At 41.4% G+C, this 11458-nt stretch overlaps 1 protein-coding gene across 1 annotated transcript; it reads right to left on the bottom strand.

Moving 5' to 3' along the window:
* Positions 1 to 2903: 2903 nt before the first annotated feature.
* LOC149312610 (malonyl-CoA-acyl carrier protein transacylase, mitochondrial-like) lies at positions 2904 to 10090 on the bottom strand. Its single transcript, XM_089524982.1, has 4 exons — positions 9567 to 10090; positions 5846 to 5933; positions 4795 to 5012; positions 2904 to 3714 (listed from the first exon to the last, which is right to left on the bottom strand). The coding sequence occupies exons 1-4, from the start codon at positions 9969 to 9971 to the stop codon at positions 3292 to 3294; spliced, it is 1134 nt and encodes a 377-aa protein (XP_089381108.1). The 5' UTR covers positions 9972 to 10090; the 3' UTR covers positions 2904 to 3291.
* Between the last annotated feature and the right edge of the window lie 1368 nt (positions 10091 to 11458).

The following is an 11458-nucleotide window of genomic DNA, read 5'->3' as shown; positions in this document are numbered from 1 at the left end:
ACAATTTTAAAATCGCTGACAGTTCCACTATGTAACTGCTCACAGAACATCAAATCAGTTACAAGTGACCCAAGCTTTCCTCTCCCCATTTAAGTAAAGAGCCTTAAACATACAGAACTAGAAAATGGACTGCAGCTACTATAACAGACTGATTTAATATTACTACCTTAAATTTCTTGTATGCACGTGTCAGTTTGCATGTTCACTTGGATTTCCAGCTTGTTTGATCCCAAACACTTGGTTCAGGAACAAAAACAATTAAAATGTAATTAAAATCACAGATTTCCTGTCCTGTTCTTTCTCAGCTTAACTCTGAGCCCCAAGGCCAAACCAAAGTAGGGAATCTAACCGACAGAAACGGAGTGAGCTTGAGTCTCTGGGAAGCCTGTAAGAAGGAACAGTTCCATAACCAGGAGAGGAATACAACTACAATTAATGTTTCTCTTTCTACTGCGGTATTCTGGAGTTTCACATGCATTAATATATTTAGAAATATATTCTCAGTACATCTCATAGTAAGCAACACAGGAATCAGTCTCTATAGTGCACATAGATTGCAGCTGCCACTTTAAAACACCCCTGCATACAAAAACAAGGACTATAAGGAGCTGGCCACCATGTAAGAGCCCTGGGTAGAGGTCACAGACAATGAAACAAAACTGTTAAGTCTGCAAATCAAAATCAAGCACATTTTTAATAATGGATTTCTAAGTCATAATAGCAAATGATTAAAAAATGGCATTAATACTTACATAGTGCATTACTTCTTTGTGGTCTCAAATTCTGTATTTCAAGAACAAAAATCTACAGTAGAAGGCATACATTTTCTCTTTGTTTTTCACTGATGTAAACATACAGAAAAACTTTCAGTATCCATTCTTTAAAATTTCTTGCTATATGGACTTAAACGTTTGCTACTTACCACTGCTGAACCAAATGAGAATTTCTTTTTTATTTTCCTGAAGTTTGATTTTTATTTTCCTGCAGTTAAGTGGCATTACAAACTAAAATTATTTTAATAAACAGGTGAATAGATAGTCTACAGGGTCAGAGAAGGGCAATGAGCATGGTAAGATGCATGGCAAACAAAACATATAAGAAACTGAAGGAAATAGTTACAGTATGTTCAGCTTGGAGAGGACTGAGGGGTGACATGATTGCACTCATTAAATACCTGAAGGCTGTCACAAAGAGGTGGCTGAAGATTTGTTCTCTGCTTGAGGTAGCATCTAGAGTAGAACTAGGGGTGCATCTACATTGTAAAAATAATGCAATTTGATATCATTTTCACCATTTCTACAGAATCCAGGGATCTGTAGTTTTCTGAGGTGCCAGCACACTGGCAAAGAAGGCATACGACCTTGTAAAACTACAAATCCCAGGATTCCATAGGGTGGAACTATAGTATTTAAAATGGTGTCAAACTGCATTATTTCTACAATGTAGATGCACCCTAGGTCTAATGGTTTTAAGGTACAGGAGACCAGATTTCTATTGAACATTAGAAGGAATGTATTGACATTGAAAATGGTTCGGCAATGGAACCAACTGCCTAAAGAAGTGAAAAGGTCTCCTTCTCTGGATATATACAGTCGGCCCTTCTTATACATGGATTTTTTATACAAGGATTCAAGCATATGCGGTTTGAAACTGTAAAAAATATATAAATTTCAAATATCAAACCTTGATTTTCCATTTTAATAAGGTACACCATTTTGCTATGTCATTATATTTAATGGGACTTGAGCATACATGGATTTTGTTATACATGGGGGATCTTAAAACCAAACCCCAGTGTATAACATGGGTCCACGGTATAAGAAAAAGGCTGAACAACTACCTGCTGGGGATGCTCTAGCTGGAGGTCCTGCATTGAGCACAGGGCCCTTTCCAACTCTATGATCCAATCAACCCAAAAATGCAAGTCTAAATTACATACAGTATACACTTTGAAAGACTTGTCACAGCATGCCTAAAATTATTAGACACTGCTGCCATCCTCTGGAAGAAGACTGTTTTATGTCTCTCAAAATATCCTTTAAAGCTCACCCACTGTTTCCATATGTTAAAACCTATTCTGGTAGACTCCCATGGCCCCTCTGCCCTGTTTTTCTTCACCCTTAGAAGTTACACATCTTCCTTAGATACCTATTATTTCTTGAATTTGTATCCTACACTTCTTTCAAACAGTTGACAAGAACAACTGAGGTCCAGCTGTGGTTTCTTATCCTATCAGTGAGTCAGTTCTACTTGCTTAGCATTAATAGAACCAACTATTCTTTTCCCAAAACCATTCTCTGATTATAGTTTGAGTAAAGCCTAAGAAAGACTAGACACTCTAACTTCCACATTAGGAGCTTTGCCTCTTGCAAGTTATGTAACAGAAGATGGTCTTTGCTTTCAGAGTTATGGGCCTCAAACAGATGGGTCCAAAGGGTTGCCATCAAGCTGATCTGGGGGCAGGGTGTGCACATGACACACGCCTCAGATCACTCGGAGGCTGTGCCAGGGCAATGTCTGGGCTGCCGAACACGGCCCAAAATCAGCCACAAAGGAGTGGTTTCTTACCACAGTCCCACGGCAATCTTGGTGAGGGCGCAGCCTCTGGCTGTTCCTTTAGCCCTGTCTGCTTGAGCTCACGGTTAAGACAAAAATTCTAATACAGTTCTTATGTATTAGCAGCTTTCAAAATCTTTGTCTTTCAATAGATTTGTATCAGTGATGTAATCAACTTCCCAAAACACAACTTGAATTCGGGAGGATCAATGAACCAATTCATTTATGTTATGTTTTGCTCCAGAAAGAGTAAAATAGAAAAGGATATCCTGTATTCTACTGCAAACACATTAGGAATATTGTTTTACTAAGTACAATTCCCATCCACTGATTCAATGCAAAACAAATATTTAAAATATTTTTTAATATCACTGATTCTTAACAGTAAAAAACAAGAGAAGAACTATAAGTCAACACAACCATATGGCTCATGTGGACATCTATCCCTGCAATCATTAATTTAAAGAGGCTCATGAGTAAATCTGTCCATGTGACAATGTGGCACCCAAAGTGAGAGCACATCAGTTCAAATAATAACAAGTAATTCTCCTCTTCACAACAAATGAGCAAAAAGCTGGTGCCAGCAATGAAAATGCACATCTCCCCTGGTGCAGAGGATAACAAGACTGTATATTCCTCAAGACGATGTTAATTTGCAGCAAACAATAAATCTACTTAAAATCAAAAGGTACATAAGAGCAGAATATACCAGGAACACATTTCTTGCAGGCATATTTAAATTTCTTCGTTTGCATCATCTTCTGAAACATCAATATTTTTGTAGGATTTCCAGGCCTTCAAATTGCAACTTTTTAGGATTGTTCCTAGCTGTTTCCCAGGACCAGCTTCATACGAGCAAGGAAATTCTGAGCCTTTTTTCCTTTCATAGATGGCATGCATTGTTTGTTCCCATTTTACTGGCAAAACCAATTGCTTCACTAACAAACGCTGGATCTGTTTTGGATGTGTGTATTTTTGGCTGTTCACATTTGAATAGACAGAGATGAGAGGCTGCTGAATGGTAATTGATTTGAGGGCTTCTGATAAAGGTTCCATTGCTGATTCCATAAGCTGAGTGTGGAAAGCACCACTGACTGGTAGCATTTTTACACGTGCAAATGAGTATTTTTTAGAATTTTTCTGTAAGTACTCCAAAGCCTGAAATAAGAAAGAAGTTATTTTGCCAAATCCAGAACTGTTATTCATATAATTCCCCTTGAAAAACAACATAGATTTATTCTAACGATACAGTGGCATGCCAAATGACAGACGTATACTCCAAACGGATTTTTAAAAAGAAGCATGAACAGTACTGGCAGCTTAATGCTTTAATGGAAAAATGAAGACTCAAATACATAAATTTTACCATGTACTCTCCACTAGATTAACTCAAGAGTATGTGAAAAACAGTTGAGCAAGCCTGTCCTTGAACATAAAGCTTGGAAGCTTCAAAACACAACTATGTAACTGTTGGTTAATTAGTTCATTAGAATATGAATTACTAGTATTAAAAAATTGCATTTCATTAAGAATCAGCACAGGCTAAACCTAAATATTTTGAAAGCAGTTGAAGACCTTCTCATTGCACTTTTATTCCAAATATGAAAGATTAATTTATTTTGAATGCTAATTGCAAACGTGTTCTTAACCATTTGAATGTATGGCGGTTTACAGACCGCTGAGAAGCGGTGGTCTGGCTCCGCCTCCACTTGCAGCGTCTGGGAACTGCAGCCTTTAAATGGTGCGGCTCCCGGACGCTGCAGAGAAGGAGCACAGAAATCGTGCTCCTTCTCGCGCCCCGGAAGAGGCGCCTCAAGTGCCAAAGGGCGCACTCGCGGCGCGTCTACTGGGGTGCCACGTGCGGATGCAGAGCGTCCGCTACGTCAAAATGGCGGTGCCAGTATAAACAGGGCACCGCCATTTTGTACGGACTAAGTCCGTAATAGGAGTAGGGGCGTCTAGAAGAGACGCCCCTTTTTCAAACTGGGACGTCCTCAGGACGTCCCTAATGGCAGTCTGTAACCCGCCAATGTTTTAAAAGGCATTTATGGCTATCAATGGCTCCTGGGTTACTTTGTGGGCAAAAAGAAGGATAAAATGTAATATATAAAACAGACAAACAAATCCTGTAATAAGGTTGATTTAGGAACAAATTATTCTGGGCACTGGTTACTAGCAACAATATTATCTTTAAAAAATAAAAAATGAATAAAATAATTTAAAATTTTGAAACAATACCTGCAAATGTCCTGCAATGACTCGGCTATCTGGAAACAGGTAATTTGACACTTCACATACAGGATTTTCTATTCCCACTGATTTGCAATATTCACGAGCTTCCAAACAAGCAGCAAAATAATCTGAATTATTCCGGCCGATAACAGACAGCATTCCACTTGGGACAGCTTCAGATGCCTCTTGCATGGCTTCAGCGCGCACCTTTACTGCATATAAGGCTGAGGAAATAAAAGAAAATCTAAAGAAACTTGCTTTCATTTTGAGATAAGTTGGTGCTACTGAAAAATTATGGTTGTAACTTCACAAAAACAACCATAATACCTGCTTCAGTGTAATTCACAAACAGGTGAGAATGCTGAAATTTATCGTACAAAAAGGATTTCTTAAAATTAAAAAAGACAGCTTAACTACTGCAATATTTGCTGATGACACCACAATTATATATACATCTTGTACTCAAAATGTATGTATAAATTGGACTTCAACTGTACCAAATTGGGTGCAAGAGTGTAAATCTCATTTGTTGACATATATCAATTCTCTTTTCAAGGCAACACCCTAGAGATGAGAATTTTCTTACAAAACTAATTGAATTAATGTTCAAAATATAGTAAAAAGGAGTGAAAAGAGGTTACCTCAGAATTAGTTCTATTATCTAAATAAACAATAGAAAGATGGTTTTTTGTGGGTTTTTCAGACTATGTGGCTATGTTTTGGAACAATTTATTCCTGACTTTTCGCCTGCATCTGTGGTTGACATCTTATTCTTCCAGAACAGGACCACATAGTCCAAAAACCCCACAAAAAACTATGGATGCAGGCTGTGAAAGCCTTCGACTTATCAATAGAAAGATGCAGTTTCATTTTCTGATTCAAGAAGAAACAACAGCTGTATCTTAAGATATCCTGCACCAACACATCAGCACAAAAAATGGCACACATGGACTAATAATATATCTGTACATTAACCATGGTGCTATACTGACACTGCAAGAAGATTACATGAAAAGACAACATTTAATACAACAGTGCATGGATATTTTCTTTATACCTTCGGAATAGTCTATGGCTCCTGCAAAAACAAGGGCTGCGTATTCTCCAATGCTGAATCCAGCAGCTCCGACACAGTTTTCAACTACCTGTAGAAGTGTGATGTCTGAAAATATTAGCATATATTTAGAAAACTACTGTAAGTGCTATTTCTAGAGCTACAAAACTGTAAAATTTCAAGCTAAGATCATGCAAGAACCTTCCCTCTAATTTCCTAAGACTGGAAACCATTTCAAATTCATGGTGATGTAATGCTGCATTCCTCTTTTATGGAGATATGGGCCAAAATCCTTCTGGCCTGCTTGCGAGGGGGTCTATATCTCTTCTAGCATATTTATGCTTATGCAGGGGGTGGGCAGATAGACTGAAGCAGAATATGCTGCTTTGTTTCATGTTGGTCATGGACTGACCAAAGCCTCTGTACACAGCTTTATCCCCCAGTCACTGATTTGGTTGCTGGGGTGTATGCAGGTGGCCTCTGGCTTCTGCTGTACATCTGGAAAAAAGAAGCAGTCTTTCCCTCTGTACCTGTGAAAGGTTTCTAACAAAAATCAGGGGGAGGGTAGTAAAGCTGTACCTGGAAGCCTCTGGATAGCCTCACACATCTGAGATAAAGATATTGCACAAAGATGCACTGGAAACCTTGTTTGACAATGACTAAAGAAGTACTTATTCTAAGGTAACCAAGGGTTAAGCCAGTGTAAATCACGAAGAGGATTCTGGTCATGGCATACAATACCATTCTAGAAACCACAATCTCTACTTAGGAAAAAAAATTACCCCAAATGTGGAGGAGAGAACTACTCATTGCTAAAGGAAAATATATTCTGTGTTTGCTCTGAGCTCAGATATTCTGAGGCAAACCATGCCTCAAACTAATCCCTGTTTAAACCATATGGCATTGGAAGGGACTAGGAATATTTTTGCTGTTTTAAAAATATAATTACAACTCTACTGATTTAATAAAACAGGATATGTCAAGCCTTTTACTAGTCACACTGACGGCTAAAGATATAACCAGAAGAACTACACTGGCAACTGTCGCCCAGAGGATATTTTCATCAGCTGCCTCTATACTGTGGAATGACCTGCTAGCAAAGATTTGACAGGTAAACATCCAGGCTGAATTTAAAATAGTATTTTAAAAAGTTGATTTTAAACTATGAATTTTAAATTGGGATGTTTTCATTTTATGCTGGATGGCTTTAGTATGTCCTATGCTTATGTGTTTTAATTTAATGTGATCAAATGGTTTTATATGTTGTACCCCACTATGTTGTACCCCACTTTGAACCTTGGGGAGAGGCAGGTAAAATATTGTGGAGTCAAAAGCTTTCATGGCTGGCATCCATAGTTCTTTTGTGGGGTTTTCGGGCTATGTGGCCATGTTCTAGAAGAGTTTTCTTCATGACGTTTCGCCAGCATCTGTGGCTGGCATCTGTAGTAAGAAATAATAATAATAATAATAATAATAATAATAATTATTATTATTATTATTATTATTATTATTGGCTACATTAGGTGCCTTTGGATGGAAAGGCAGGGTAAAAATGTTCCAAAAAGGAAAATAAATAAATAGTGGCGGACTGATTTAGGGCTACTACCCATATCTTTGAGAGTTTCATGTGATATACACTGTATTGTCTACAACTCAAGAGGACAAAAGGAGCATGAAACCTTCTATTTTCACATCAAGAATCACCACTTGAACAACAATCCCACAACACAATTAACCCCTGCGCCCTATTCTGGCAAATGTTCCAAACCAGAGTTTCTCAACCAGGGTTCCCAGGATTCTGCAAGAGGTCACTGCATGTTACAAGAAATTGTGATTAAAAAAAGATTGGCACGGTAAATATAATACATGTTTAGATGGGGTTCCCTGACACCTGCAAATTATTTCAAGTTCTTCCAGGTCTGAGAAAGGCTGTTGTAAACTGCTGCAATCAGTTTAATTCGGTAGCAAATTCAAGAGTACAAAGAAAGGCAGATGTCATATTCCACCTCCCTCTGGCTTCCGCATTCTCAGCAAGAGGCAGGGCAGCCTTAGGAGCAGATGGGCCAAAGTAGCATATAGATTATGGACTATCTGGACCGAACAGATGGTCCTGGTTGTCTGCCTGCTTGATCTGAACCTGCAGATCAACCTCCATCTCTTCTCCCTCTACCTGAATGGCACTTTTACAGGTGCAAATCTAGGGCTGCGAGCCAGCCTCTTCATGGAGGTTTTTTTCAAGGGGAGAAAGGGCCCAAACAGACAGGCCAAAATAAAGCTGCTTCAGGTCACTTTGGAGGTATGCTGTTTAAATGATGCATGCATCCTAAGAGGCCAGAAGCTGCGCCAAAGTTTTGACGCAGCTTCTGGCCTCTTAAGATGTGTGTGTCATTTAAACAGCATACCTCCAAAGTGACCCGAAGCAGCTTTAGTTTGGCCTGTCTGTTCAGCCCCAAAGCAACTTGATGGTGCAGATCAGAGGCCAGCCTATCCAGGGCTTCAAAGCAGAGAAGTTTCATCCTTCTTGGCAACCTCACCCTTTGTTAAGAACATTTTGAAGGCACTCCGTTGGGGCCGGAGTATACGGCTTTCAAAACGCCTCTGGCCTTCTTTGGCTGCATCTGCACTGCAGAAGTAATCTGGTTTAACACTGCTTTAATCAACTGTCTTGGCTCAATGCTATGGAATTCAGGGAACTGTAAATTGTTGCGGTGCCAGGGCTCTCTGACAGAGAAGGCTGAACATCTCACAAAACTACTGCCAGCCCTCCAAATCCACGGGTTCAACTACACACAGCTTGGAAAATATGTTTGAAATGTATGAATTCTAAAAAAAGGATGCAAGCCTTGATTTTGCCATTTTATACCAGGAGCGCCATTTTACTAGGCCACTGTATTTAATGAGTCAAGGGCCATCCAGTCCAACCCCATTCTGCCATGCAGGAACTCTCAATCAAAGCATCCCCATTGACAGATGGCCATCCAGCCTCTGCTTAAAGACCTCTAAGGAAGCTTAAAGACCTCCGAGGGAGTTTGTTCCACTGTCGAACAGCTATTACTATCAGGGGGTTCCTCCTAATGTTGAGGTGGAATCTCTTTTCCTGGAGCTTGCATCCATTGTTCTGGGTCCTATTCTCTGGAGCAGCAGAAAACAAGTTTTCTCCCTCCTCAATATGACATCCCTTCAAATATTTAAACAGGGCTATCATATCACCTCTTAACCTTCTTTTCTCCAGGCTAAACATCCCCAGCTCCCTGAGTCATTTCTCATAGGGCAAGGTTTCCAGACCTTTCACCATTTTAGTCGCCCTCCTTTGGACACGCTCCAGTTTCTCAATGTCCTTTTTTTAACTGTGGCGCCCAGAACTGGACACAATATTCCAGGTGGGGCCTGACCAGAGCAGAATATAGTGGCACTATTACTTCCCTTGCTCTAGACACTATACTTCTATTGATGCAGCCTAGAATCGCATTGGCCTTTTTAGCTGCTGCATCACACTGTTGGCTCATGTTCAACTTGTGGTCAATGGGACTTGAATATCCATAGGCTTTGGTATCCATGGGGGTCCTGGAAGAACCAAACCCCAGAGGATACCAAGGGCCCAACGTATAGCTCCTAGAACTCCACAGCACTGAGCCTTGGAAGTTAAAGCGGTGTCGAACTGCATTATTATATCTGCAGTGCGGATTCAGCCAGAATCCCTGGTGGTCCCTTCTTTCCTTGTTACCGAGGGCTGCTGGTGGTGCAGCTTCTCCACGGCGGCCAGGGAGGTGACGAAGACGGCGGGCTGGCTGTGGACGGTGCGGTCCAGCTGTTCCTGGGGCCCCTCCAGGCAGAGGCTCAGGAGGTCGTAGCCCAGGAGCTGCTGGGCCACGCGGAAAAGCCCCGCCACGTTGGGGTACTGCAGGAGGCCCCGTCCCATCCCCACGAACTGGCTGCCTTGGCCCGGGAAGAGCAGCACCGAGGCCTCCGAGGGAGCCCTCCGCGCCTCCTTGCCCTCGCCCTGGCCCTCGCCCACCAGGGCCCCCCGGAGCAGCTCCTCCGCCTTCCCCCCGGGGACCAGCCCAGGCTCCTTCGGGCTCAGACACCGCCGCCCCGCCGTAGCCGCTCTCAGGCTTCGCCCCAGCGCCATTCCCGACTAGGCCGCAGCGTTGCTATGGCAACCGACTGTAGGCCTCGAGTGAAGAAGGAGGCCTGGGTCCGCTGCGAAAAGACTCCCGGCTGGGAAACGCCAGGCCTAGCAAAAGAGTTCCGCCCCCTCAAAAGGCCTTCTGTATTAACAGTGCACAAATAAACCAGTTTGACACCACTTTATGAGCAAGACCCACACGTTTGGGGTGTGCTTTTATTAGTGTGTATTGATGATCTCCATTCCAATTCAAATAAACCTTTGGATATTTCAGGCATTGGTATAATGTCATTTTGTACAGTCTGCTTTTTAATTACTGATGCTAATTGTGCCCAGTGGGTTTACATGGCTGAGCTGGGATTCGAACCCTGGACTCCAGTCACATTACACTGGCCTCTACTTAGCCCTTCTTATTTCAGCCTTTCGCCGTTGCCATAATTGTCCACTATTACCAGGGACAAAATGTAGGACAAATTCGGAGACCAAACTGTAGGACAAAACTCAGCCCGAAATGTAGGACATTTAAGAAAAATGGAGGGCCTTAAATGTCCTACATTTTGGGCTGAGTTTTGTCCTGCAGTTGTCCTACAGTTTGGTCTCGAATTTGTCCTACATTTTGTCCCTGGTAATAGTGGACAATTATGGCAGCCCTAGCATGGGATAGTGCCTACCACACTAAACTGTTGTAGCGCTATTATTATTCCACTTTAACTGGCATGGCAACATTGCATGGATTTGCAGTTTAGGGCATTTAGAATTCTCAGCCAGTGATCTCTAGGGCCTCACTAAACTACAAGCCCCAGAATTCCACAATATGTTGTTGTCATGGCAGCGAAAGTGGGATAATAGTGTTATAACAGTGTAATGCGATTGGGCCCAAACCAGGTGTTTCTACAGTAGGTTTCCCCCCTGATCCAACACTTATTCCTACCCCTGACTGCTCCTGTAGTACCAATAAGGGAAGAGTACTGACTTGCTTTGGTCTTCCATTCCTATTAAAAATAGGCCTAGTGGGTTTGTTAATATGTATGTGCAAGGATCCTGATTATTTTTTTTTAATGCCTTGGCTGCCATCTAAAGAAAGCTTATTGAAGAATAATATAGTTGAGTAATTCTGCATTCATTGCAGTTTACGGATTTAGAAAGCAGGCACTAATTGCAAACAAAGTACTGGTCTACAGCTCTGCACCTTCAAGAGGCTATTTGTGCTTTTTTGCCTGTTTGATTTTGAAACTCTTTTTCTTATATATTCTTATATTAGCTTGTTTTCTGCTGCTCCAGAGAACAGGACCAGGAGCAATGGATGCAAGCAACAGGAAAAGAGATTCCACCTCAACATTAGGAGGAACTTCCTGACAGTAAGGGCTGTTTGACACTGGAATACACTCCCTCGGAGTGTAGTGGAGACTCCTTCCTTACAGGTCTTTAAGCAGAAACTGAATGGCCATCTGTCAGGGATGCTTTGATTGAGAGTTCCTGCATGGCAGGGG

Source organism: Sceloporus occidentalis, unplaced genomic scaffold, assembly GCF_023333645.1.
Source record: "Sceloporus occidentalis isolate IW3139 unplaced genomic scaffold, rSceOcc1.0.p SCAF_5, whole genome shotgun sequence".
NCBI lineage: Eukaryota > Metazoa > Chordata > Lepidosauria > Squamata > Phrynosomatidae > Sceloporus > Sceloporus occidentalis.
This window is presented reverse-complemented; position numbering and strand designations above follow the sequence as displayed.

Excerpts from the sequence above, each read along its gene's own strand:
- LOC149312610 (XM_089524982.1), bottom strand. The coding sequence starts at position 9,971 with ATGGCGCTGGGGCGAAGCCTGAGAGCGGCTACGGCGGGGCGGCGGTGT. Across the intron at positions 5,934-9,566 it reads TGCACCACCAGCAGCCCTCG|GTAGTTGAAAACTGTGTCGG; the intron begins GTAACAAGGAAA and ends ACACTTCTACAG. Across the intron at positions 3,715-4,794 it reads TCATTGCAGGACATTTGCAG|GCTTTGGAGTACTTACAGAA; the intron begins GTATTGTTTCAA and ends TTCTTATTTCAG.